This window comes from Lepisosteus platostomus, chromosome 24 (assembly GCF_059453375.1).
Source record: "Lepisosteus platostomus isolate fLepPlt1 chromosome 24, fLepPlt1.hap1, whole genome shotgun sequence".
Classification (NCBI taxonomy): domain Eukaryota; kingdom Metazoa; phylum Chordata; class Actinopteri; order Semionotiformes; family Lepisosteidae; genus Lepisosteus; species Lepisosteus platostomus.
The window spans coordinates 16,458,307-16,486,213 of record NC_142634.1 but is presented as its reverse complement, the minus strand read 5'-3'; the positions used below and the strand labels follow the sequence as shown (position 1 = coordinate 16,486,213).

At 45.4% G+C, this 27,907-nt stretch overlaps 2 protein-coding genes across 19 annotated transcripts in view; both read left to right on the top strand.

Moving 5' to 3' along the window:
* Positions 1 to 642: 642 nt before the first annotated feature.
* On the top strand, positions 643 to 21,260 carry brap (BRCA1 associated protein). Of its 3 annotated transcripts, none has more exons than XM_088617671.1 (12): positions 643 to 907; positions 4,644 to 4,805; positions 4,921 to 5,134; positions 6,717 to 6,906; positions 8,796 to 8,909; positions 9,504 to 9,652; positions 11,030 to 11,105; positions 12,317 to 12,455; positions 13,045 to 13,154; positions 13,647 to 13,736; positions 15,100 to 15,203; positions 15,917 to 16,215. In XM_088617671.1, the coding sequence occupies exons 1-12, from the start codon at positions 829 to 831 to the stop codon at positions 16,134 to 16,136; spliced, it is 1,647 nt and encodes a 548-aa protein (XP_088473797.1). In that variant the 5' UTR covers positions 643 to 828; the 3' UTR covers positions 16,137 to 16,215. The 3 variants fall into 3 exon arrangements, with proteins under 3 accessions (XP_088473797.1, XP_088473795.1, XP_088473796.1); XM_088617669.1 differs by lacking the exon at positions 15,917 to 16,215 and adding an exon at positions 17,039 to 21,260 and having other exon boundaries at positions 646 to 907; XM_088617670.1 differs by lacking the exons at positions 643 to 907; positions 15,917 to 16,215 and adding exons at positions 2,160 to 2,350; positions 17,039 to 21,260.
* A 1,885-nt stretch (positions 21,261 to 23,145) lies between these two features.
* The window catches only part of atxn2 (ataxin 2), a 46,917-nt gene continuing 42,155 nt past the window's right edge, over positions 23,146 to 27,907 (top strand). For 8 of the 16 annotated variants that reach the window (XM_088617655.1, XM_088617653.1, XM_088617648.1 and 5 more), the window contains exon 1: positions 23,147 to 23,755. In XM_088617655.1, coding sequence (XP_088473781.1) covers positions 23,649 to 23,755 — 107 coding nt within the window. In that variant the 5' untranslated portion in view covers positions 23,147 to 23,648. Of the gene's footprint in view, positions 23,756 to 27,907 lie in introns of all 16 variants that reach the window. The other 8 variants (XM_088617659.1, XM_088617660.1, XM_088617654.1 and 5 more) reach the window with 5 other exon arrangements.

The following is a 27,907-nucleotide window of genomic DNA, read 5'->3' as shown; positions in this document are numbered from 1 at the left end:
GTCCTGTCCAGAGTGTATCCTGCCCTGCACCTCTTGCTCGCTGGGATAGGGCCCGGCTCTCCTGCGACCCTGAATTGGATAAAGTGGTTACAAAAGGGATGGGATGGAAAGAAAAAAATGAAAATGCAACTTGAGAAGAAGATGCTTTCCTGGAAAGGTGCTGTTAAAAAAAACTTTCTGATGGCTGCACTTTGAATAGATTTTATTTTTACATTTTATATATGGTTGGCTAGTATTGAATCTGCATCTTCTGAGACTAGAATTTGCTTTGGTTCAAAGTATAACTCACATGGTAGATAAAAGTGAATTCAGTGGTGGAGAAGCATCTGATTTAAAAAAAAAACTGCACAATCTCTTCAGAGGGTTTAGCAATAGTTGCTCTCACTGTTTACTCTAAAGAAAACCCACTGGGCTGACTGTCGTCGGTGCCTTTGTGGATTTTGTAATTAATTTAATACAGAAGCCTGAAATGCTGCACTTAGGCCGATTGACCTGCAACTGGATTGAGACTGTTCTTTATCGGGGATATGTGCCATCAGTGAAACGCTTCAAGCGGCCCTGGGCATGTACCTCTCGGATTTTGAGCGCTGCGCCTTTAAGGGCGTGACGTACAGCAGCCGCGTTGACCCGGAAAGAGTTGGGACGAGGTGGGCGGTCGTGTGGGTTACGTCAGTGTTGTTTTGACGAGTGTTGGAAGAGTCTTGTGTCGCTGTACTTCGTCTGGGGAAGGGCTTTTCAGTCCTGTTTTGTGTCGGTTATTTATTTTTTTTATTTCCCGTTTTGTTTTTTTTTTCCCGTCTGGGTTTGGGAGGTATTCACCTTTAACATATGAGTGTGTCGTTGGTGGTGATCCGTCTGGAGCTTGCGGACGACTCACGGCTGCCAGAAGGTTTCCAGTACTGCGCTGGTGAGCGTCTCTCCCGCATTCTCGTCCGCGAAGCCTGCGCTCCCACCGACACGTCGTGCGTGGCGGGGAGACGGGGGAGCGACACGCCGGGCAAGTCGCTGCCAGCCACTGGCACGTCTTCGTGAAACTCAGGGCAGTGCAAGTCACCGTGCCGTGCACTGTTCCTAAGCAACAGACGGCTCAGGACTTCAATTACAAATCGCCGGGACCAGATCACGTAATTTTACTGCAGGCTGGTGTTTTCTAGACCATGCACGGAGTCCTTCGGACCCTGGAATACTGCATATGAAAACTGCAGTTTGCAGTGACGAATGAGCTTTGGCTTGATGATGGATCCCGCACCAGCGAGCTGTAGCTGCTCGCACGGCAGGTTTAAGGTCGTCTAGGGCTTTTTAGTCATCTTGAAAGTGCTGTTATGGTTTTTTTTAGAGCCTCTCTAGGGAAGCTTCGCGGGTTTGGTGTCTATTTTTCTGGTTCTCGTTCATGAGCGGTGTGCTCATGAGTGACAATATACGTGGCTTTTAAGTTTCCCTGAGTTGCTTGTTCATCTGTCCTTCCGGATCTGAGAACGAGAGAGTTAATGATTTGGTTCCAGGTTCCTGAATCTGGAATTTCAAGCGGTGGTTTGGCTGTCGACAGATCCCACTGATTCTGGAACACAGATAATACGTTTTACATGGCGAGCGGTAATTTATGTTGCCACTGTGCAGGTATTGAGCAGCTGTCATCGGGATATTCGTGTATGTCTGTAGCGCAGACATTAAAAATTGAATTAGCTTTTCTTAGCTGGGTTTCTAACAGGAGGTCAGAAAATCATCACTTCTTGAAGACCTGGAACAATGTAGTCATGATCCATTAAGAAGGTGGCTTGTTAAATTAAGTAATTTAGAGGACATTAAGTTTTTGTTTGAGTTAAGTTAAACTAATTTGTTTAAATGAAGTTCCTTTAAACACATTATTCATCAGTGTATTACACATATTCTTCAAAAGTAAAATATTTCAGGACCTTTTATATGACTGAAATGATGGATGCAGTCCAGTTCTATGACCAAGTGGATGGTTTGGGGTGACATAATTAAAGTTTTTTTTAAACTGCACAGTATTAAGTGTATAGAGACATTTATGAGCTGTAACAGACTGCTGCGTGTAGAACTTGTTGGCTGAATGATCATGCTAAAACCACATACCACTGCGCGTCTTAAAAGATTGGTTCTGCTGTTGCATACCCCCATACAGTTAACGCACGTGGCAGCGTGTGATTGAGTGATTGGCATGCTTGGTGTTGTATTGCCATTTTTGCTCCACCTGTGAATAACGATGCACTCCGAAAGTGCTCAGACCAGCGTTGTCTGAATTTCCATCCATCCATTTTCTCACCACACCATCTAATTCGGTGCGGAGGGGAGCCGGAGTCTGTCCCAGCAAGCAACTGGCAGAACGCAGGTACAGCCTGGGTGGGACGCCAGGGCAGACAGCTACACTCACACCAGGGCCAATTTTCCCAGAAGCCAAATAACGTACCAGTATGTCTTGGGACTGTGGGTGGAGACCCGCACAAACACGGAAAGAACATACAAACTCCACGCAAATAACGCTCCAGGTCCAGAAGTGAACCCATCTCGCCAGCGCTGAGAGGCAGCAGTGCTAGCCACTGCATCACCTTGCCACCTTGTCTGAATGATTTTTCCCAGTGCTGTGTCTCGGGGTTGTATTATCTTCTGATTTTCTTTCCGTCTGAGCTTTCTCGTTCTTCATTGAAAAACCTGTTTCGAGTCTAGACGTTTTCTTGCTTCCAGCTTTTAAGTCATGGGGGATTTCGTGGTGAAGTTGCACTTCTCAGCAAGAACATAAGGAAGAAAAGGAGGCCAACTGGTGCATCTCGTTCTTTTGGGTGTCAGTAGCTTAATGATCCAAGAATGCCATTAAACTACTGCTTAAAGGATTCCACAGAAAACTGCAGAATAGTGTCGCTATACATGCAGCTGGGTGATCTTTGTCTCTGTGAGCTTCTAGCTATATTATATGTATCTTGACATTTAAATCTTTTCTTATCTGAGACTTGAAAGGATAGTACACAGGTTTTCACAGTGAGAATTCTAAATGTAAATTGTGTACTTAAAAATACAGAATCTTTTAACTGACAGTTTAAGTTTATAGTAGCCAAATAGTTAATCATTTTTTAAAAGCATTTGTAATGGGGCTCAACCAGGAGTCAGAGCAGCTCTGGAGCTGGAGCTGGGGTCGCTGATCAGCTCTGGGGTTCCTGACCTACAGAAGTCTTCATTTGTAAAAAGAAATACTTTAGTGTTTGTGTTATGGAGTGAGGTGGGCAGAGAAGTGATTTCTGCCTTACTATGCCTAAAAGTCAGTAAATAAAATGATTAAATTACGTAGTCAACATATAATTGTCAAATCAATAGTCAGCTAAACAAATCAGTAGTCAGCCCTTAACAAGTTAAATATTGGAATGTAATTTACGAGACTTTAAAATAAATGGAATTTAAAAGGCTCCCTGTTAGTTAAAGGATCATACAGCTGTGCAGTCTAGCTGTCTATGAGCACATGACTTCTGCAATTCCCACTTTCTGCTTTGGGCCACAACCCCGTGGCTGCTTGGCTCCTGTCTGTGACCCCTGTCCTGGTCCCTGTTCTCGTCTTTCTGACCTCTGTCTTTTGTAGTGTAGTGACCAACACAAAATTAAGCTAATTGCTTGTCGGGTTAAGGTTCCAATTAAGAAACTGAGAGCAGAGCTGTATGGAAGCCCTGGAGGTTTTAGTCTTAGGATTGGAATAGGGAGGTTCTGGTCCAGTATGTTCCGCAGTACTCTTCCAGGACTCACGGAGAGTTATTATCAAGCTACTATTTTATACATCTGACGTGCTTTAAAAAGTCTACTTGTCCCTGTGGTCATGCTTTCTGGTGGAACCTTGGTCGCGCTTTCTTGACATTTTCTTGCTTTTTTTCTCAGAAGGACTGATGTCCAGTGGAAATGTGTACAACGTTGTACATCAGTTACTCGTTGTGCACATAATGTTATGTTTAATAGGGAGCAAAGACGTTTTTTGATTGGCGGCGGTGAGACAGTGCTCTTTCGGATAACCAAGTAACTGTCTGACTGTAGAGCACAAAGATCAGCATGCTTGGAGTCTTTTCAGTCCCAGGGTTAATATCGACAGCTGAGAGAGAAAATAACCATCATCTCTGCACCAGAGAGCATCTGGAAGAATTGTAGTGATGTGAGAATGAATCACCTCTGGCACAAGAACACCTAAATCTAATCCAAGTTGGCTGTGAGGGTTCAGATAATTCCCTGCACCACAAAGAGCTACTTGATCGTGTTAGTTCACAATGCTTTCCTCACGCGGCAGCCAGTTCAGTTTGATAAGACTTCTCTTTTACTTTATTTGTTATTGAAAAAGCAATTCTGGCATCTCAAATGGAAGTAATTTTTTGGTTGAATGTGGTCTGGAATCGTGTGAAATGTCTCAATCTCTCTTTTTGTATCTGGACCTTTTTTTAAGTCTCCATGTAGCGGAACCTCATCATTTCCAGAACGTGTGCACGCTTCTGTGAATTGTACCTATGACACAGCAGTGTTCATCCCTCACAAAGCACTGCTGCAAATGAGCGTTATTGTGTGGTGCCCTGCTGAAAGGAAAGCTCCACCTGCTTGTTTGTCATGCCGTAGCTGCAGGATCATCATATTTAATTCATATTCCCCCTCTCTGCACGCAGCTGGCGACATGTCGGATGATGAAATCAAAGAGGAGGCGCTGGGATCGGCCAAGGCCTGTCTGAGTGGGAAAAGCACCCTGGAGAAAACAGCAATTATACACCAGCATCTTGGGAGCAGGGTCATGTCGGACATGGTCATTGAAACCATCAGCCCCGGCCAAGGTAGGGATTTCGGGATCTCTGAATATCGGGTGAATGTCTGGAAGGAGCACCTTTTTCCTCTCTCCGGGCAGGGACTTTTGTGATGCCCATGTTTGTTTGTTTTTTAACCTTTCAGATCAGAGTGATCCTGGGAGTGCGCCAAACTCCAGGGACGCGGAGGGCAACTCGCAGGAAAGTCCCGGCACTTCCGAAAAAAGCAAGACCGGGAAGGAGGCTGCGGGACAGGTCCCAGACTCTCCTTCCAAACAGCTGCCCGATCAGATTTCCTTCTTCAGCGGGAATCCTTCTGTCGAGATTGTCCATGGTATCATGCATCTTTACAAAACCAAGTAAGTGGTGGGCTTTCAGTTCTGCTTTTGCAAAATCCCCTTTGACCAGCGTTGTCCTATACGAGTCGCATGTGCAAACATCACTAGTTCTGTCAGCAGTTTTAGCAGAGTCGTGATCTGGAGGTGATAAGCAGCATTAGAAGATGAATGTTTTAAAGTCAGTTTTGAAGAGAAAGGAGCTGGCATGTGAATTATATAACAATCAAGGAGAACTTTGTGCTCTAGGATATAGAACTGATTAAAGTCGTTTTCAGGGGACCCTAAGCCTTTTGTCTTTGCACAACTCTTGATTTTTTTGCTTGATAAGTTTCTGTGAATCATCTGCTTCAGTGTAGAACCATCAAAGAACATATCCAATGCACAAGCAAATAAGAGTGATTTCAGAAAGAGCCTTGGTTTAAGAGATATTTAAAGAGTCCCATTCAGTAGTTCTCTTTACCACATTAACCACTGTGGTGCTGACCTCAGATGTCCTCAGAATCAAATTATAATGAATAAAATACTGTCAGTGTAATTTTAGAATTTGCTTTTTATATCTAAGTAACCTATTTTGTTTGTTTCATGGAGAAGCAGGCGTAGTTGATATGGAGGAGTTGAAAGAGCCCTTTGTCACTTATATCTAGAAAACCTCACTGAGCAAGAGTTTGGGCAGGAATTTTGGCAGATTTGTCTATATTCATTACAACTTCTGGAAGAGATTTTGATATTCAGCTGTGCCATCTAGTGTACAGAAACCTAATCTCCAAACTTCCCGGCCAGTATAGTCAGTGAAAGCCTTACTGGTATGCACTCGTCTGCTAAAAATAGAACATTCAAGCTGCACACTCTTGAGTTTATTCATTATCATTTTATGCCAAATTATAGTTATCTTTCATGCGTTCTAGTTAACACAAAAGACATGTACCATTAAGTACTAAAGTACCTTCCTTCAAGATTAACTCTTTAAATATGATTTCGTACACTAACCCACAAATCCTCTTGACTGTCAGTAAGTAAAATCTCAAGTCTTCTATGACTGTCAACCAGGAACCACAGCCTGCACCAGGATTATAAATTTTATAAACATACAAGAACAAGGCTGAAGTTTGGATGAGCAGTCTTTTTATCAGTCACATTTATAGACAGGTCTATGATCATCTTCAGTCGCTGGCTGGTGTGTTAGTAACCAAATAACGGTTATGGCCGATGCAAACAGTAAGAACTTCCTATTATTTTGACTTTGAATAGACTTTTCTTATTATTTTGGTCAGCAAGTGTGTATTGCAAGATTAAATATCATTGATATCAGGTTAACAGGCAGGTTGGAAAAACCTTTTGTTTTGTGATCTCCTGACATTTATTGGAGTTTATTAGCAGCGGAGACCAGGGTGGAGAAGCATGTGGGAATTGGGACCCCTAACTGGAAGAGTGTAGTTTCAGGTCCTGGGTGGAGCTGTGCTGTTTTTCCCCTGAAGAAGATGCTTCAGTATAATGTCCAGCTTTATCAAAGGGTATAGACTAAATCACTTTGGGTAAAAGTGTCAGCTCACTAATTCAATTTCTCTGCATCCCTCGGGTTAATCATGTGCTCTCTGGCTCGTAGTAAGATGACGTCCCTGACAGAACACGTCCGCCGCAGTGCCATGCTCTGTATTCTTGCTGTCCCTGCCGCCATGACAAGCCACGACCTCATGAAGTTTGTAGCTCCCTTCAACGAAGTCATGGAGCACATGAAGATAATCCGAGACTCCACGCCCAACCAGTACATGGTCCTGCTCAAGTTCAGTTCCCAGGTAGATGGTGGAGCACTGACATCTCCTGCTATCCTGCTAAAAAATAGGAAAATCTGTTCTGAAAAGGGTGGAATTGTATTTTTTTTGCCCGCTGATCAAACAGTTTTGATTATTTACATCTTGACCATTTTTAAAAAATTTGGAATAGACAGTTATTTTATATGATACCCACCCAATTTGGATTACTTGTGCCGAGATGTATAGATGTGATGGAAACAGTGCAGACAGGCTCCTCTGAGCTGAGCTGAGCACATACAGGTGGGTCTGTGCCCAGTAGGAGAGGGGCATGTCCGTCGCTGGAGTCGCTGAAAGGCCGCAGGTCTCCCGAGGTGACACAGGGGGGCTGTTTCACTGGGAGACAAGAGAGCACTAGATGACTAATCCCACCTCAAGCCCCAGCAGTCACATGTGCTTCCTGTGTTAAACATAGAGAACATAAGAAAAGCCTTTCTAAGTAAAAAAAACTAAACGGGCGTGGGGAAATGTGCAGTATTTTCCAGAATCCCTCTCCTTGCTCAGTCTTGGCCACAGATGGTGTATATATTGTACAAACACAGGTTGTGGGTGTGTTGTGCCTGTATGACTTTGAAAGCCTCACACAGTGTTGCTCCCTTTGTGGCAGTTACATAGTGTTTCTATAGGGTTTTCTGTCACATGACGTGCCTTTAAACATACCTTTGGACAATTGTCTCCCAGTTAAGAGCAGTCAGTGTGTGCTAACTGATGAGAAATGTGTGATTTTTCACAGAAATGCTCAGCTGCTGAGTGTTCTGCCTCATCAGTCCTTCAAGGGCACTACAAGATGTGGATCACTAATCAATCCATTTGTTTCACATTTGAATCCTGCAATTTTCCAGTTGATACACATTATCATTAGGCGTTTATTTTCATCTTTTGCAGCACCAGATATCTGTTTAATATTCTTTTCAGCAGAATGAAATTTGACGGAGTATTAAATATAATATATAGTCTGAATATAGTATTAGAGTATTACAGGCTAACATATTCAGAATTATGGCTTATAAAGATAAAATCATCCTGTACCCAGAGAACAATGAATGAATGTGCCAAATTAGGGTCTAGTGAAGACAAAATTATTGCTGATTGCGTGTTGTATCAGTACTGGGGCACAAGGGCTTGGAAATCAAACATCAGTTTGATTAAAACCCCCCTTTTCTGTGTCACGTCGCTGTGTTGCATGAAATTCTTTGTGCTGTATAAGAGAATATCCTTGTTTTAAAGCCATTACTGTCTCTTAGTCTTTACCAACAATTTAAATTTTTAATGTAGAAAAATAATGGACGACGAGATGGCACAGTAGTTAGCATTGCTGCTTCTTATCCCTGCTTCTGAACCTGGGGTGCGATCTGTGTGGAGTTTGCATGTTCTCTCTGTGTTCTCGTGGCTTTCCTCTGGGTGGTCCAGTTATCTTCCACAGTCCAGAGACATGCTGGCAGGTTAATAGGCTTCTGGGATAATTGGCCCTGGTGCGTGTGTCTGTGTCTGTGTGCCCGGCGATGAACTGGCGTCCCGTCCAGGGTGGATCTTCCCTTGTGCCCATTACTGAATAGGGTCTGGCTCCTATGTGACCCTGAATTGATTAAAGCTGTTAGAAAATGGATGGATTGAAGAAACGAAACAAAAACTATAGAGGATTGTTTCACATGGATTTGTATTTTTAAAATTAATTTGACGTTTAAGCCATGAACATTATGCAGCACGAGTTTCATGCAGACAGCTGAGACATTTCCCAGCCTGTAAGTGAGCAGTCCGATACGCTGTCATAAATGATCTCTGCAGTGCTTCCTAATAGTCTCTCTGTTCTTTGCCAGTGTGGCTATTTCCACTGCAGCACTAGTCAATTTTTAATTATGCTTTTCCTTTTACAGGCGGATGCAGACAGCTTTTACACGAACTGTAACGGGCGCCAGTTCAACTCCATTGAGGATGCGGTCTGCCAGCTGGTCTATGTGGAGAGGGCAGAAGTCATTAAATCTGAAGAGGTACCTACCTTGGCAGCACAGCAGCTGGCTTAACCCTGGCTGGGGCTGGCGAGTGACATGACCCAGGTTTGAACTCGCAGTGTCTGGGACAAAGAGCTCCTCCCAGATGCAGTGGCTGAGCCACGTCACAGCCCTGGGCGTTAAATTTTTATATGGCCCTAATATGATCTCTTGTTTTTGGAATCGATATGCAGCACGTTTTGAAAGAGGAATGGAGAGTTCTATTGAAATGACTCCAAATGATAATGTCTTTGAAAATTGTATTATTGACCACAAATAATTATTCGTGGATAGAATTACAATAAGGAAACAGAGGTAAAATATGTATTCATGATATAGATCAGCGCAGTAGTTTTACATTTGTACAAATTAAAAATGTCCAGAATATAGTAATAATACAATTCAAAAATGCGATATACTGCTAACCCTGTAAAAGTAAATATGAATTCATATGAATTAGTCCCTCCTGCATGTTTGAATACAACCCAGTGAAAGGAGGACATAGGTTTCACCTCCATCACCAGTGTCCAAGGCCCCTCAAAATATGGTGACTTAACGCAGGACTCCAGCAGAGCCTTTGTTCTCTTCCTCCAGGGAGCCAGCCTGCCTGTTATGGACCTGACGGAGCTCCCCAAGTGCACGGTGTGCCTGGAGCGCATGGACGAGTCCGTGAACGGTGTGCTGACCACACTCTGCAACCACAGCTTCCACAGCCAGTGCCTGCAGCTCTGGGAGGACACTACGTGAGTGTGCCCCGCCCTGCCCCGCCCTGTCCCGCCCTGCCCCGCCCGGCCCCTCCCGCCAACTACACTTCTGCCCAGAGCTGATCTCCTTGCCCACACTGCCTAGTCTGTTAAATACCTTGATCATCTGAGTGAGCTGTAGGTTTTGCTGGACCTTTATCTAAAATATTGTTAGTGGTTTCTTTGGGATCAATACTAAATACTGAAAAAATATATTAGGGTTCTCAGTTATGCATCTTGTTTTCATCCGGGTTTGCTGACTTTGAATATTTCTCATCTGTTCAGTCCATCTATCATCAGATCATGGCTAGACATTGACTAGATTAGTACCTTCCTTGAAACGCAAGTTCACCGTTCAACATGATAACGACCCAAAGCACATGGCCAAAGCTACAGTGCAGTGCAGTGGCCCAATCTAAATCCAGTCAAAAATATATGGCATGACTTGAAGATTGCTGACCATCAGGGCTCCACAAGGACCTTGACAGAACTTTAAACAGTTTTGACAAGACAAATGATCTAATAATGACAAGTCTAGGTTTGTAAAGCTGGTAGAGACCTGTCCCAACAGACTCGTAGCTGTAATCACTGCCAAAGGTGCTTCCACCAAGTATTAACTCACAGGAGTGGAGACTCATCCAGTTATGATATTTCAGTTTTGTGTTTTTAATATAGAATATTTTCACATTAGAAACATTTTTCCCTTTAAAAGTAAGACGTATGGTGTGTAGATAAGAGGAAACTTCCTCATTTAAATACATTAAATTGTGGAAGAAAGTTCAAGGGGGTGTGGACTTTCTATAGGCGCTGTATTTGTTTCCTTAGCTGTAAGCAGATACCAAGCAGTCTGCAGTATTTTGTGCAGTGTAATGCCCAGTTTGTGGAGTTTTCAAATGATTTTGCATTGTACTGTGTGTAAAGTAGTGCTCTTCGGTTCTAGCAAGAAGAAAAATGTATTACCCTGACTACAAACCCTTTTAAGGTGGTGGGAGAACCAGAGCCTATCCCGACAAGCAGCGGGCGCAAGGCAGGGTGCCAGTCCACTGCAGGCCACACACAGACACACACAGGCTAATACCAGGATCGCTTTTCCCAGGAACCAGATAACCTACCACTATGTCTTCGGACTGTGGGTGGAAACCAGAGCACCTGCTAAAAACCCTTGAGAACATGGAGAGGATTTACAGCATCCCGGGTCCTGAATGAACCCAGGGCCCCAGTGCGCCAGTGCTTACCACTGTACCATTGTGCCGCCCAGAGATAAACGATCTGCAGAAGCTGGGATATCCTGTCAGCACGGATGGTGCAGCCTGTTGAGAGGAATCTGCAAGGGTTGGAGTGGAATCTGTGTAATTAACATCACTGTTGTTTTCCCAGGTGCCCTGTGTGTAGGTACTGCCAGACTCCTGAGCCAGTGGAAGAGAACAAATGTTTCGAGTGTGGCGTTCAGGAGGTACGGTAAATACAAATCAGAAATTGCAAGATAAAAAGCATCAATAAAATAATATTTGACCAATTGTTGCTTTTTTCTAGATGCACATTTAGGTTTTTAGGTAATTGCACTTGCCATGTGGGATTAAAACATGTGTTTCCCTACAGGAAGGCCCCTAAGTCTTTAGATCACACCCAGTGCAGTAAAGAGCTCACAGATTATTGAGAAAGATTATTGCAGTGATTTGTCTGAGTCTGTTTGTTTTTGACCTTCTTATAATCCCTGGATATTTCGTTTGTTCACGAGCTATTAGCTGTCTGTGCGTTGAGTGTTACAACAAGATCTACAGCAGGAGGGTGTTCACAGTCTTCAGACATCTATGCATAATGTAGTTCTGCAGCTGTCTGAAGTATGGAAAGTAACAGAATACCTGTTTTACCAAGGGAAAAAAAAACTATTTTCAACTCTTTGAAGAATGATAGACTATTCTCATGTATTATTGATGTGCATAAGAGTTCCACTTGGTGAATCTTGGTGAACAAGGCCTCCATTATGAGTTCAGTTTGGACTGAAGGCCAGGGAACTCCGATTCGGATTTGGGCTCTGCTGTTCATGGATCGTGAATCCTCAGGTGTTCAGTGAGGCGGAATTGTACTGAGCACTGCTGAGGTCAGCTGGCTCCGTCTGGCTTTCTGTGCAGCGGCTGACTGACTGTTTCGGTCCTTCGCGCTGATGCCAAGCCCCGCTCGTCATGCTGTGGGCTTCTGCACGTTTCCTTCATCTCTGCTCCGCTCCGGAGCACGGGCTGTTAGCGCTGCGCCAACATGATGGTCCGTCCTTTTTATCTGTCATGGCGCCTCCCACAGCCCGTTGCCACAGAGTGCTTTGCAGATCTCCGCAGCAGTTCACTGTAGAACAGCAGCTGACCCTGTGGACACGGCCGACAGGAATAACTCCTGTTGGTCCCGGGTCCAACAGTAGCCACCCGTTTCAGGCTGAAAGGTGATGGAAAAACAAATGAGGGAATTTTCATAAAGTTAAGTTTTTTGTTCGTTTGATATCATGAATAAACCGTGAAAGACTAACTGCAAAATAAAGATACAGTAAGTTTAATATAAGCACATTCACACTCTTCCCAAGTGTGAGGGTTACTTACCTGAATGGACTCAATACACCCCCTGTCATCTGGAGGGGACGCTAGTTGTGTTTGACTTTGTCGCGTCTCCCTCCAGAACCTGTGGATCTGTCTGATCTGCGGGCACATCGGCTGTGGGCGCTACGTCAGCAGACACGCCTACAAGCACTTCGAAGAGACGCAGCACACCTACGCCATGCAGCTGACCAATCACAGGGTGTGGGACTATGCTGGAGGTAAAAAGACCAGCAGCTTTCTACTGCAGAACTCTTGCGTATTAAAATCACTCTAAGAGGCTCTTCGCGAGCAGCATTATATATTCAAACCTATCAAATTGAAATCAACCGCCTTGACATACAGTAGAAACATTCAAGGTTTGACATGACTGTAGCAAAGGCAATTTTTTTGTATGAAAATAGTCTTATGACGTATTTAAAAGGTAGCCCAGGTATTGTTAATCCTTTTATGAAGCTTAGCAGATTATGCCGAGCGCTTATAAAGGTAAATGGCTTATTCAGGTAACTAGTTAATTTACAGTTTATAATCGTGTTTTTTTCTTTGTTGAATGTGTTTTGTTACCTGTGACACATTTTAGAGATGCACTTCATACCTCTCAGGGTTTTATTAAATGATCCATTTCCTCTCTTTTCAAGACCCAACAAAAATGTTCCTTTAACTTGTTTCTGACAATCCTTACAGTTCAGGCACTGTTCTGGACATTTTCTTTGATCTTTTTACAGTGCAGTAATGTCCTGATTGGGGAAAAAACAACAGGGCCATCAGTAAAGTATTTTTTCCCATTATTTCCATTATCATGTTTTCTAGATAACTATGTTCACCGCCTTGTCGCCAGTAAGACAGATGGGAAGATTGTCCAGTATGAATGTGAGGGAGACATCTGCCAGGATGAAAAAATTGATGCTCTGCAGCTGGAGGTAATTTTAAAAACAAATATTTGGACTTGGCAGTTGTTTCCTTTTTATGCCATGTGTGGTATGCCAAGATACCGATGCCTGGGGGGGGCAGAGTGGTTTGATGGACTTCATACCATCTCAGACTGGGATGACTTGGGTGCCAGGTGACTCCCAGTCAGTCCACTGGTAACACAACCCAGGCACAGGCAGCTGTGTCTGTCTGAGCTGTAGGAAGGGTCCTTTTCTGTTAAAATTGCCCCTTAACTGCCTGAGCCTCGTGGGAGCCCATGCTGCTGGTACCGTTGACCATTAAGGGTGCTCAGACTGTCTCGATTGGCCTCATCTCACCTGCGACTGCAGCAGAGATTCCCAAAACCTGTGGCCTTGGGGCTTAAACACGTTAACAGTTATTTCAGATAACTTTTCCAGGAAAATAAGGGAATTCTCAGGTACCACGAGGGAGCATTGGTGGATCTGATGAGTCAACCACATCTGGTTTTGTTTTTTCTCTAGTATTCCTACTTGCTGACAAGTCAACTGGACTCTCAGAGAATTTATTGGGAAAATAAAATTGTTCACTTGGAGAAAGATACTGCAGAGGAGGTAAGAATCCCAGACATTTATTTTTTTAAATTTCTGTTTTGTTACGTTGCTGCTTAGTGTGTAAGTCTCTCATCTTCACTTCATCCCTTTCTTCTTGTTTCTTATGAATTAAGTACATTTATTTTTCAGACAAGGGTCTTGCTCATTTTTGTGCCCTTGTGTATTCTGTCTGTCAGTCTTCAAGTTTCTGCAGTTAAAGGCCAGTCTGACATTTAGTTTACATTTAGCAGCTGAACGTGAGATGCCCTGATACTGGACTGTCCTTTATCGACACTCCTAGGCTTCAGGAAGTGTTTCAGTGAATGTAGAATATTGAGAGTCCTGGAAATCTGCATGTGGCCAGCAGGTGGCATTTTTATCCCTGGAGGAAGTTGTTAATTATTACTAGCCCTTATCTTTTCACCCTTTTTGGCCTGAATTTTTGTTTTTGTGTAAACAAAGAAAGAAGTGCACATACATCGTAGGTCACTATTCAGTTCTGGCTCTTTGGAAGGTTAACTCTGGTCAGCGTCCACCTTGATTCTGCAGTCGAATGTCACTGAAACTCTTCCCTTCCTCCTCTCCGAAACCCTAATTCCGAGTTCATAGACTTGTTTTCTACTGGTGGACCTTTCAGGTCCCAACAGGCCATAAGGGTGAAATTTCTCTGTTCTCTGTTCTCTGGTTTATACTTAATGACTTCTGACTGACTGCACACGTTTGTGGATACTTTGAGTCTGTATCAAAAAGAATCAGTGTTCTGACTATCCATGAAGAACCTACATGAAAGAGATTTTAGTATTGTTTCCATGATGTAATAAGGGAATGAATATAAGATAACACATGCCTGATTCTGTTTCTAAGCATACATGTGCAGTTACATTTCAGGAAATTCCTCCAATGTAAATCTCAAGGATTTCTGAATAATACGTCACAAATAAATGCAGTGATCAAAACTCTGTGTATATGAGATTTAGTGTAACAGCATAGGCAAGAGAAAATTTTGTATTTAGCCATGTGTGTCATCCACAGTCTGGGTTAATCAGGTTAGCTGATATAGCCGTAAAACAAGCTGGCTGGCAAATGTGTCAGATTGATGTATAAAACACCTCAAGATTATGAAACCCTTGAGAGCAATGTCCAGTTCTTCCTGAATTAATGCTTTTCAGAATTATTCATACAGATGAAATAAGAATCCAACACCAGAGTTTCATGAATAACACATTTCCATTAATGTTGTTTTCCTCCTGAGCCTGATTTTTTTCATATGCTGCTTTTTCATGACTGTGAATTTCCTGGTTGACATTCTTGGTTTTTGTTACACAGTTTAGTTTGTGCAAGAGATGGGCAGTGATGTTGCAATTTAATCTGTTTGTATTTACAGATCAACAACATGAAGGCTAAATTTAAGGAAACTATTGAGAAGTGTGACAGTCTGGAACAGAAGCTGAGTGAGCTCACAAAAGAAAAACAGTCTTTGGAGAAGAAGTAAGATTCTGTTAAGCTTCAAAACCTCCTCTTTGTGATTAACATACGTTGTGAACCATACATACTATATATTGTAGGACATTATGCGACAGTATAGGGATGGACTTGTTTATATGCAAATTTGGCTATTTGTGAGGTTTCAGTGCAGAGACCATGTCGATTGTATAGCCATTTCAATATTAAGCCTTGGTGCTGCCTGAATTTTCCAACCCTATCAGTAGTATATTCAGATCCATTTGATAATCGCCCATTTTTTAAAAGATTTTTTTTCCTCGCAGTCATGTTATCTCCGCCTCTTGTGATCCAGAACAGTTGACAAAGCTTACATTAATTAGCCTTTTATGGTGATCAACTCTTAGAAAGTCTGGAATCTTGAGTGTTCCCTGTAGCAAGTAGCAAGAAGAGTTATTTTATTTATAATATTCAATACTGCAGCTGTTGAGAACCACATGGCCTGTGGTTTTCCACGTTCCCTGTTATGTAAAAAAAAAAAGGATACGATGTGAAAGTTCTGCTGTGGGGTAGATTGTAGGTAAAAAGGACTGTATATTTTTTTTTTTGCAAAAATAAATGTTATTACAACTCTAAAGTATATATGATTACCAGCCATGGTTTCAATTGTTAATTAGTGGTGTGAAAACATTCTACTCTGGCCTCCCAAGCCCTATTTACTATTTACTATAGTGACCCCTTCTACTCACTATTTTTGATAGCCCATCGACTGGGGGGACCTGCTTGCCCCTTGCCTCCTGCCTGGGCCTGGAACTGAAAGCCCCGTTGTTCACAGGAGCAGGTTCAGTCAGGATGGTTTGTTTGTCCTTGGCCTTTGTGGAAGGCCCACCGTCCTTTCCATCTCTCCTTCTCACCTCCACCTGCAGACGTCTCTCTTCGTCCCCCCCAGGTCTGCAAGGACTTCCCCCCCCAGCTCCCTGACTCCCTGCTCTGTGTTGTGTAAAGTAAGGGAACCCCACCTGTTGCAAAGTCCCTTTTTCATCACTGACTCCAGTAGCCAGAGCAGATACTGTGTCCTTTTGGCCCAATCCAGGCGGTGCCAACCCCATCACTGCTCTCTGATAGGTGTCAGCACTGTGTTCACTCCCAGAAGGGGGGCAATGGGGTCCAGTCTCCCCCACACTGCCTTGGTGGAAGCTCGTCCCCAGAACACGTGCTCCTGTATCTCCTCTGCTGAGCACGAGTCCCGGGGGCAGTGTGGGCTTCTGGTTGGCGAATGTCTGTAGAGGACCTGTCTCATTGCAAATCTCTTAACCCGTTTATCTGAGGGTAAGATCATCTTGATGAGACTATCGTGCACGCCCCCCCCCCCCCCATCCCCCACACACTAGATCTGACAGTGACAGTGAGGAGGGAGGGATGCGAAAGGATGAATCTTGGGAAGGGGGTGTTCCTAAGCCGTGTTTGGATCGATCAGGAATGGGCAGAGAGCTCTCCAGCTTTGGCGTAGAACTGCTGCCGTCTCTTATGTCTCCGTTTTACAGTGTTAAGGTTACCATTTCAACATCCCAGTCCTGCTGAGGTTTCATAATGGCGTCTCCTTTGCAGTGAGTTGGGGGGGGGGGGGGATATGTCAAGCTCCACACGGGTGAGGTGCTCAGGATCTTTTCCGCTGGCTTCTCACCTCCTAGGCCCTCACCTGTCAGCCCAGAGACACCCTGTAAAGCCATGAGTGAAGAATTTATATATAAATTATATAGCTTGTGAGTTTAGAAATATGCAGTGCATTTTTTCCATGTGTCCTTGCGGGGCTGCTTTAAAGATGGCGGCCTCGGACCTGGCGCCCTCTCCCTCACCGCGCGCTCGCGGCTGTGTGTTGGCAGGTGTGCGCAGCTCAACGGCCGGCTGGCGAAGCTCGGGGGCGAGCTGCGGGAGGAGACGGAGATGAACAAGTGCCTGCGGGCCAACCAGGTGCAGCTGCAGGCGCAGCTGCGAGAGGAGGAGCGGCGCGTGCGCGAGCTGGCCGAGCACAAGGACGGCCGCATCGCCGAGCTGCAGGAGCAGCTGCGCGACGTCATGTTCTACCTGGAGACCCAGCGGCAGATCAGCCAGATGCCGGCGGACGCGCGGCAGGAGATTCAGGAGGGGCAGATCAACATCGCGTCCGCGCCCGCCCCCAGCCCGGGCAACACCGGCAGGCTGGCCGGCCGGAAAGGCCGGGGGAAGAGGGGCAAGTAAAAGAACCGAACGCGAGAGACTGCGGAACCAGAATCGGCGTGGGCAATCGGGGCCGTGTTGTCTCGTACGAGCGTGTTGAACTGGAGGCAGGACGCCAGCGGCAGAGTGAAGCAGGGGCCACAGCCAGACCGTGGCTGGAAAGACCAGGAAGAGCTGTGGATAATCCGCTTTTTCCTAGAGCCTTTCTCCGAGGAGATGCTGACAAGCCGGATCAGATTGTTTTTTCCACATTATTCTTTCCCTTCCCTGTGATCTCGGTGTAGCTTTATCTCTTTTTTTTTGCTCTTCCTGCAAAAGATGTTTCTGGAGCAGGCACATCGTCCTTAACGTGTCCTTGTCGAAGTCTGCGTCAAAACTATAGCAATGTCCTAGTACCCATTTACATAATGACTTTGATGTCTGTTTTCTTTTTGATTGATTCAAAGCCAAGTCAAGCTTTACACTGATATTTATTTGCTATTAATGTGTAGAAAACATATTTCTAGATCTTTGGACATTAGAAAATCGTAACAAAGGAATCCATTTGACCCATCATACTTTCCCCTATTTGATCCAAATGCAATTTGATTGACTTGACAATTGCTGGAAAAGCCATGATACTCTTCATGGATTGCCGTTTTGTCCCATATACCATTATAATGAAATCAATGTAGTTTTTAAAATAACTGTCAACGTTATCCAGTGTTTTTTTAACATTTTTTCTTTCAGCATCTGATATCGGGGCCCAGATCTGGCGACTTGATGGTTTTTTCTTTTAGGTGTAAATGTTTTTTCAGCAGCACATGCAGGACACACACTGATTCTTCCTGGGTGCTAAACTAAAGCACACTCCACTGCTTCTGCACTGGAAAAGTTTTCTTCCTTTTGCAAACATCTCAGTCTAGGCTGCTTTCAGTTTTGAATGAAGTAGAATATCTATGTTTAGTGATGGTATTTAAGTGCATTACTATTGCTAATGGCACCCAAAATCACCTTCAGGGGTTTCTAAACTACACTGCCCTCCCTCTTAGCAACACAGGTGTGTAGGCAGGAAACTGTGGACACATTGTTCAATATTGTCAACTGCTGTATAGCTCTGTGGCTACTGCTGGTGAATGGTGCTGTTACAATTTTGAATTTTTTGACACAAAGACCTGGCTCAGGCTGAGGGGAGAATGTATTACTTTACATGAAAAAGAGCACCCACACTATATTCGCAGGACTGTCAGGACCACTCTGTATGAAGCACAGAACCTGGTTTAGCTGGTGCTTGCAGCACTGCAGTTCAAGGGTAATGAAGGCAAGCTATGCATTATAGATTAATAATCTTTTTGGTAATATAAAGTGATAGCAGATACAGTATAATATGGACATGCCTCAGTGTCATTGATCGTCAGGCAAGTCATCAGAAAGCGCCATACCACACCAAGGGCAGGTTTCTGGGCAGCTACGTTTACTACACACGCAAGATTATTTTCGAGATCTCTGATGAATTGTCACAGATTATGTAGAAAATGTATGCTTAGGAGTTAGTTTGGAACTTTTTGTTGGCTCTTCTGCTGTCAGTGGCACCTCTTTAATATACTCACCTCAGTGTTGTACAGGTGCTATTGGTAACATTAGGTGACGTTTCATTTTTACCCCAAAATTATTCATCTGGAATGTGCAATTTGCATTATAGACTCACTCCTCCTGTTGTTTCTGTCATCCTTTCCAGTGCCATGTGTGTGTTTCGGCACCACTGTAACATTGTGCTGCAGTTGTATTATACTTGTCACGGCTGCAGATTGAAATTTGGAAAGGCTTGTTGCGTGTTGTTTTTTTTACCATCCCGAAGTGAGCACTTTGCAAAAGGGTTTTTACCCTTGGGCTAGCAGGACGGGATATTCCTCTTTTGGCCACAGATTGGGTTCTTCATCTCATACAAAGAGAAGCATGAATAACGGAAGGCTCCTGCATTGTATTTACTTGACATCCTTGTCTAGGTACTAGGGCGGCCCGTGTTTGTTCAGAACCGCTCTCAAGTGGAGCGTAGGATCTGGTGCCCGACCCGTACGGCTGTCCGGCCGAACCCGGGTCATGCGTGGCAGCGCGAGGACGTTCGCCACAGGTCTTCATCAGAGCGCGACGTAGTTTTCCCTCCTCCCCGGTCAAGGAATGATGGCCTACACCTGCAAAAAAAACCACTCCCCGCCCAGCGTTACGCTTCCTCTTGAAAATGTATTTCCGAAATGACGGAATGTATAGCGTCGGGTATTTTTTGGGCCGTACTCATTTCAGTTATGTAGTTCAAACCTGTTGAAAGAGTACTGCTCTCTCTGCGCTGTCTTGTGAAAAGCACGTTTGTCTTGATTTTCTCGACAGTGGGGGTGGCCTCTCTGGGGCATTGCTGTGTTTTACATACTATATTCTTCAGGAGTCCACCTTTATTTCCCAAATATGACTAGATCCTGTTTACCTACATCTCCTGCTTACAATGGCCACCTTCCCTGGGTCATCCGAGTCACTTTCTGGTCTAAAGAAATCAAAAGGCAAAGTTATTAAGACCTTTTTTTCTTTCTTTCTAATATTCCCTTACATTTTCTCAGTTTTGTTTCTCAGGTTCCCTGCCATGGTGTTTATACAGGCTCTCTTAGTTCAGATGGGGTTTTGCTTTCGAGTTCGGGTGGTGGGGATGAGGGGTGTGCCGGGGGGCTCCCAGGCAGCGTGGACACCCCCGGCACTGGAAACCTGAGCCCCAGCTCAAAGCAGAGCAGAGGGGCCAGCAGAGCACCCCTCCGCCATCGCTGGGGTTGGGGCTAGCTTTCTTACCAGCGCCCCGCCAGGTCAGAGCACCTCCGCGCCGCTGCGCAGCACCAGCTCCCCGGCCGGGCGCTGGGGAGGAGGCAGGAGCGAGGAGCCCGTCTGGCCCTCCTCGTCCTCCCTGGGCTGGACTGGAGGTGGGGTCCGAGTGGAGAGCTAATTCGCCCTTTATAACGAGTACATTTGAATTCTTATTCACGCCTGTACTCTCAGCGTACAGACGGGTAAAGAGAACAATACTGTTTCTATTTAAGCCAGTACTACAAAAGAGAGTATCTTCCAGTATACAGTAAGATACAACACACAGTATAGAAAACAATATACAATTTACAGTCTTGTATGCAGTGTAAAAAAATACAACATTCTACTGTAGGTGGTAATTGATAGCAGTCAGTCTGCATTTAGCTGTTAGTTAGCCTGAGTACTGTGGGCCCAAGCCAGATGCTTGGAAATCTGCAACCTTAAGATACAAAGCAAAGGTTCCCAATCCTGGTCCTGGAGGCCCACACACCTGGTTTTCATTCCAGCTGCGTTTAATGACTTAATTGAAGGCTTAATTGAATTAAATAAGGTGCTTGATTGGAATGTTTGCGGTGCTCTCTAGACTCAAGAGTTTGGAATTTGATTTGAGTTAGGAAATGCAGTAGTTAAAAGGCTACCTCCCACAGGGTAACATCTGACAACAGCCACACAGTTCAGATTAATCCTGTGTGATGAAGTCCATTACAAATCCAATCATGTAACTGACAACGAGGATGAAAGAACAACCCCCAGGACCGAGGCTGGGAACCGCTGGTGTTAAGAAGCTCCAAAGTGTGTGTGTTTAAACTTAAAAATGACCGATGTGTGTGTGTGTGTGTGTGTATATATATACAGGGAGGAAGGGGGCAAAATCCGTTTGTACGTGTCGCAGCGCACAGCGTTCCTAATTACTGAGGACACTGACATGGTGCAGATTGTACTAAGGCATCAACCTGGTGGCCTTCACACCAGGTGTAACAGAGCACACATTGTGAACAGCTGTTCCCTGGTTTTTTTGGGGAAGTGTGGAAATAAACTTTTCAAGAATGTGGTATGTCGTTTTAACCTGTCTGGCTATTTTTATTTTAAATGCAGTGTAGTATGGCACATTACAGTCCCCGCACAAGTCGACAAGGGAATGTGTGGTTGTGTGATGTGAAGACGGCTACAGTACACCCCCCTCTCTGATTTTACACCAGTAAGAAAGGTATGGAAATGAGGGGAGGCTGCCCCCCCCGGCCTCAGTACAAGCATCTCATCTGCAAGAAAAGGCTGAATGAGATCCTTGGATTGATTCATCCAATCAGCCCTTAAGCCCTTTGTATAAGTACCCTCTTCTACCCTCGCCTTTCCCGTTAGGTGTATTTTCATTTCTTCTACCACCTGCTTGTGAGACCCTGCCCCCATCTGCATTAAATGTGTCTGCCCAGATACAAACTGTCCCTAAGTGCTTTTTGAAATTTTATTTGCTGCTTCTTCAAATGAGGGTTAAACTCTTAACCCAGCTGGACCAAACACTAGCCCACCTCTGGCTCTCACAGCTTCTGTATCCCGGCAACACTCGCCAAGAAGGGGCGGGCCACTGTTAACGCCCCATCTGTTTTTGCCCACGTTGCTGTATTAGAAAGTACGAGTTGACTCTTGTCAAAACGGCACCGTCAATAAGCCACATGCTCCATGCTGATGTCTTGACTCACTCCTTGAGTGTCTCTAGCTGCCCCGTGCGGCTTCACTGAGCTCTTGATGTGAATAGAGGCTCCAGCCCGCCTGGAGGTCTGGGCCGAACGCGCTCGTGTGACCCTCAGTCAGACTCGCTCTCCAGGGTCCCGTCTTCCAGCGGGAGACCTCCTCAGCCCCAGCGGCCTGTGAAGGCTCCCGCCCTGCCCTCTCCCAGGCCCCCCTCCCCCTGCGGCGTGCCTGCGAGTCGCCTGGAGGTGAACGCTAGGGTATCGGCATGACCCAGAACCTCTAGGGGGCGCCCTACCCTCGGGTCCACTGTTTCCAAACCAAACCTTCAGTGTGGCTTCAGGGAGCACTGGGACGGAGGAGATGCTGACCTCCGAACGAGACATTTAGCTCAGGTCCTGACCACCCGTTTCCCCACTGCTTTATCCACTGCAAGGTCATGGGGGAGCCCGAGTCTCTCCCAGAAAGCTCGGGACACCCTGGATGGGATGCCGGTCCATCGCAGAGGTCCAGACTGCTTGGGCATAACAAAATAATCATTTTTGCCTCGAATTTTTCAAAACCTTTAAGGGTGTTAGTGCCAGTATCCTGAATTGAAGCACACCGGTCTCTCGTACAGTCTGGTCTCCCTGCAGTCTCCCTTAATGGAACTGGTGATGCGGTTTCTCATTCCTCCCCCTGAACTGATGCGATTCAGAGGAGAAGGAACTGGTTCCTGTTCTGTGGGAAGCGCTCCGGGATAATCCACAGGGATGAAGTACTATATGCAAGCAAGGAATTATAATTTAAAGTGACATGAATGAGAGATGACTACGCAAGTCAAGCTCTACCTTGCAATAAATATGCACATGCAGCCCCAGCCCTGGAGACGTTATTCTAATTGGGGATGTCACTGACAGATAACAAATGAAAGCGGGTCATACGGTCAGTAAAGACCGAGGATATCCGGCTTTAGTCTGCACACGCAAAACAATAAAAATAAAATTAAACCGGGGGAGAGGGATCAGTGGACGCTACCAATTCGTGAAACGAAAAATGATATAAAGTGTTGCTAATTTTATGCAAACCGGTTAGAGAGCCGTGTCTTTAGTGAGCTGTCTGTGCAGCTACAGCGCACACAGGCGCGCGCGGACCCTACCCGCGAGTCCCGCTGCCGAGCCTCGCGCCGGCTCACGTGGTGGTGGTGGTGGTGGAGAGGGGGGGGAGCGGGCGCACCACGGCCACAGGACCTCGGTAGTCCTCCGACTTCCTGTAAATAGTGCGCCGGCCCGCAACGCCGGCCCAGGCGTTTAAACCGACCCCCCGCTCAAAACCCCTCTTCCCCCGATCGGGTTCACTGAAAACCCCAGGCAGGCTGCGCTAATCTGGCCCCCAGGAGAGCTGTTAGGCGGCTGGAAGGGGAATTCGGTGGATGTACGCAGCATTGCGCCCTGGATATATCCCTCCGCTGTTTTTTGTCTTCTCTCAGACTGTTTTGGTCCCTTCGCTGATAGCAACGGAGAGAGACGCCGAAGAAGCCGAAAATCCTGTCTGTTGTCGCTAAAATACAACACAACGGGACAGGAATAACGCTTTCATTAGCTGAGGATCATCGACGTACTGTCTTTTAAAGAAGAAATAGTCTGTATTTTTTAATTGCGAAAATTAGTCGTCGGTAGTGTCATCGTTATTTTAGTTGTCTCTTTTTTTTTTTAGGTTGTATCCTTTACCAGACATTAGCCGATATACCGTTAAGTACGTTGTTTTTTTTTTTATGGGATCATCGTCATGTCCATGAAGCAGGCCGGAGGTAACCGAAAACCCGGCGGCGGCCCCGCTGCGGCCTCTGGTGCCGGGGGAAGCGGGGGAACCGGCGGACGGCAGAGCCTGGGCAGGTCGGTGCTTTCAGATCCCTTGACACCCCGCCGGCCGTGTCCCGGGAGCCGCGTTAACGTGGGTTGCCTTGGGGGTTTTGAGGTTTGGGGGGTGCGAAGACGTGAATGTCTGTTGAAATAAATGTGAATGCTCGGGCCTAGCGCACCTTTCCGGGCCTCCTGCAGCAGCACGCAGCCTTCGGCTTTTTTTTTTTTTTTTGTCGCTGGTCAGCGTTATTGAAATGCCTCCTCGGTGGGAGCCGTGCCCCACGCCGGCTGGCGATTTCGCTGCGCGTTTGCCGTGGTCGGGCCCGGCCCGAACCTGCACGCCTCGCCTGCCTTTCACGGAGGTGTGTCTGCGGGCGGGACGTGAGCCCGTAGGCTGGACCGGTCCCTGCCCGCGGTGGGGTAGCGGGCGAGGGCCGGCGTGTGCCCGCTGTGTGGCGGGTTGCAAGAGGCTGCGTGCCCGGGGCGGCTTCTGCGGAGCCGCGGCGTCGGTCGCAACCGGACCTTCAGCACCTGGTGTGTGTGTGTGTGTGTGAGGACGAGAACCGGCACGGCCGTGCAGTCGGTGCGCTTTTCCTTGGCCGAGGCGTTAGGCGCTGTTGCGTTGCGCACACCGGCGTGAGAGCTTCACGTTTGAAGCGAGGGGCCCTGCTCCGCGCCCAGCCCTGTACCTCTGCGGCAGCCCGGTAGCCGTACAGGCCTTTCCCCCCCCACCCACCCCCCAGCTAAGAGCTGTTAACTCTGCCCCCAGTGTAGCCAGCGATGCCTTCTGGGGGAGCCGCCAGACCCGGGCCGGGGCGCATCCGTGCAGCCGGAGCGGCCTTGCAGAGTTGCCCACCCCCCCATTTTAAATCCACTCGTGGGCCACATCCCGGCTGCGATCCGGGCTTCCCCTCTGACGCCGCCGTGCAGTGTTTTCTAGCGGCTTTGCCCTGAATCTGCTGGGTGGGTGGCTGGGGGAGACTGACCTGTGCTGCAGGTTTCGTGGAGGGGGGCAAGGGGTACCTTGAAGCGTCTTGCTGCATGGGCCTGCTCTGGCTGGTAACCTTTCATGCCGTTTTCCGCCTCGTTTTGTCTGTGCAGTGTTACCTTCTTCTCTACACGATGCATTAACAAGTGTGTATCGCTGTGTGAGGGAGGTGGGGTGGATTGAACAAATTACACTCGTGAATGGAGAGGCAGACCATTTTTTTTTTTAAAGGAAGGTGGAGATCCTGTTGCGAGCGCTATTCCGGCCGATTTCAGTGAAAGCTGATTTTTTTTTTAAAAAAAAGGGTTTTCGGCAGCGGCTTCTGTTGTGACCTTCTCTTGTGCGGAGGAATAATGTTGGGGTTGCGTTATTGCTCACAAGTGGCGTTTTGAATCGTGTCTGGAAAAATGACTAATGAAGCTCTCTGCAGTAAGGTCTGGTTTGAATTCCCGGTCTAGGAGTAGCCACGGTGATGTTTTTATATACGTTTTCATCAAGTAGTTTAGATCAGGAACTATTAACCTATTGAGTCAACAAATACCTTTACTGAGCTGATAAAAGGGCGCAGCTGAAGCCCTGCATTTGAGTGCTTTGACATGAATGCTTTTAAAGGTGTAGTGTTAATATACTGTGTCAGTGGCCCGGTTTTGAGCTTTGCCTCCAGGAAAAAAACCCAGGGCGCCGAGTTGGGGTACGTGGGTGTACCTGCTGGGGCTTATTGAGTGGGCGAACTTGTGTTCATTGCTGAAATGGAGAGCCTTGCTTATCCTTACAGGTTCTTGGGGAGGCTGTGGAGAGCAGCTGACAACTTTCACCTGGTTTGTGTGCTTAGGGAATCGGATTGATCAAGATAATGCCTGGTTTATGCACTATTTGTAGTGAACTTGATTTCGGTTTTACTTTACTGGGTGGCATGCTTCTGGGGAAACGCCTAATGAAAAAAATCAAAGGACGTCACAAATGACTGGTTTTCAGTTTGTCCTTGAGTAATGTTAATATACTATAGTTAAAATAAGATTAAGCCCTGTACTTCCATGTTAACTTCTTTTACTGAACTTCAGAATAATGTTGGAGGGGTTATTTCAGTGGTACTGTATCCCCATACATCACAGTTTTTATGTTTCTCACTTCTCACAATGATCAAATTTCCAAAGGCACTTCAAGGTCATTTTTATTTTTATTGGTGTTGGAATTTCGTCTCTAAGACGCTAAATTGGGATGTTTTAATTTAGCAAACCAGTCCATTGGAGTGGGGAGAAGCTCAGTTTCTAAAGCTGGAGCTAACAGTAGGGTTTTTAAAAATGACTTTAAAGGAGCACTTGTCTATGCATTAGAAGCATTTTCTTGGTGATGCATTGTTTTTAAAGCTGTCACGTCATAATAGTTTAATAGCCATGAAGTATAATGAATGGACCATAAATATGTTCTCTATTCTCAGTGATGTAGTCTTGAAGATATTTTTGATTTATTAATATTTGTACAGTGGGGGTGACTGAGGACAAGTGGCTAGATTTTTATACTGGTTATGCCTTGTGGACAGATGTTTAAGGTAATCTTACTCTGGTACACATTTTTATTGTCCAACTGGGTGCTTTTTGTTAGTTGTGACCTTTAAGTATGTGGAATCTATTTTCTTTTTTTAAATATGAATGTTAATAGGCAGGTGGGATCTTGTCCATTGGTTTTCATGATGAACCCATTTATCTGTCGTGTAGTTTGAATGTGAACCAGTCTTCCGAATTAATTTCTTTCATCTTATGTTTTATGCAGTAAATTAATTGGGGGTACCTGATTCAAGTGTTCAGAACGTCAACCCAGGATGTTAGTAAGACCAGGCTTTCTCCTAGCTGACGGGGAGAAAGGCAAAGGGTGATTCTGTGTTAGAGGTATTCTGTTGTCTGTCTATGCCTTTATCCTTTAGTGAAAATCAAGATATGCACTGCAAAATTGAATGGAATAAAAGCTCATTTCTACACTTGTCATTTTTGACCAATTTCATTGAAGTAGGTTTCTTCTTCATGTTCTTGTGGGCAGTGGCCTTAGTGGCCCGGACCAGCCCTGTTTAAACTGGTAGTGCAAACAAGCGTTTGGTCTGGGAGGAGTAATGCAGAAAAAAACATTATGCCTTCTGTCTGGCCTATGCTTTTCTGAAAATTGCAACTCCTGTTTGACATGACTAATGTGCACTATCTTAACAGCACTGATTTGCAGAATTGTTCTGTGGAGTAAGCAGACCGTATGTGGAAGGAGGGATTATGCTTCTCAGTGGTGCAGTTTAAGCCACTGTCACAGACTACAAAAGACTAATCCACGTGGTTTGGAGATTTTGAGCTCCATGACAGGACCCAGGTATCTAGTATGCAGCTTATGTAAGAAAACATTTCAGGGATATAGGCCAGTATTTTTTTCATGTGGCCTGTTTGTTGAAAAACCTGTTAGTTCTAAATTGCAGAAGTGTGAAGGGGTTTTGTAAATTTACTGGGACAATTTATTAATTGTAGCAGTAATCATGAGGTGATTTGTTATGGTTATTAGAAAATCAATCGATCAGCGACGCGCGCACACACACGGATTCAATAAATGAGATACATTTATTAATGTATAACTTGTGCATATAAAACATATAACAGTCTGCCTGGATACAGGTGGCAGATCTTACTGTGAGGGTTATCAAAGTGCAAGGTATATAATCACGAAGAGATGCTAAACACAAAGATATGAAGAAAGAATATGATTCAATATACCGTTCAGCAATACTATCGTTAATCAGTCTACATTAGCTACTCAAAAGTAAATACATTACTCAGATGAATTGAATTGATGATAACTTCTGTTAAGGCAACAGTTATAATAATAATAATAATAATAATTGCTTACACTTATATAGCGCTTTTCTGGACACTCCACTCAAAGCGCTTTACAGGTAATGGGGACTCCCCTCCACCACCACCAATGTGCAGCATCCACCTGGATGATGCGACGGCAGCCATAGTGCGCCAGAACGCTCACCACACATCAGCTATCAGTGGGGAGGAGAGCAGAGTAATGTAGCCAATTCATAGTTGAATTCTTGAGATGCACTGTAGAACATTGGGTTTACTTATCCAGGTATGGATTTGTATTTCCCGGCACGGGCACCAAGACCAGCTGGCAGCTGCGTCCAATAGCTGCGGCGTTCAGTAGGCATCATCCCGGTG

What these genes read in the sequence shown, in the direction of transcription:
- brap (XM_088617669.1), top strand. Translation starts at nt 829, where the DNA reads ATGAGTGTGTCGTTGGTGGTGATCCGTCTGGAGCTTGCGGACGACTCA. An exon ending in AGGTTTCCAGTACTGCGCTG is followed by an intron (nt 908 to 4,643) that starts GTGAGCGTCTCT and finishes CTCTGCACGCAG; the next exon opens with CTGGCGACATGTCGGATGAT. An exon ending in GGTGTGGGACTATGCTGGAG is followed by an intron (nt 12,456 to 13,044) that starts GTAAAAAGACCA and finishes CATGTTTTCTAG; the next exon opens with ATAACTATGTTCACCGCCTT.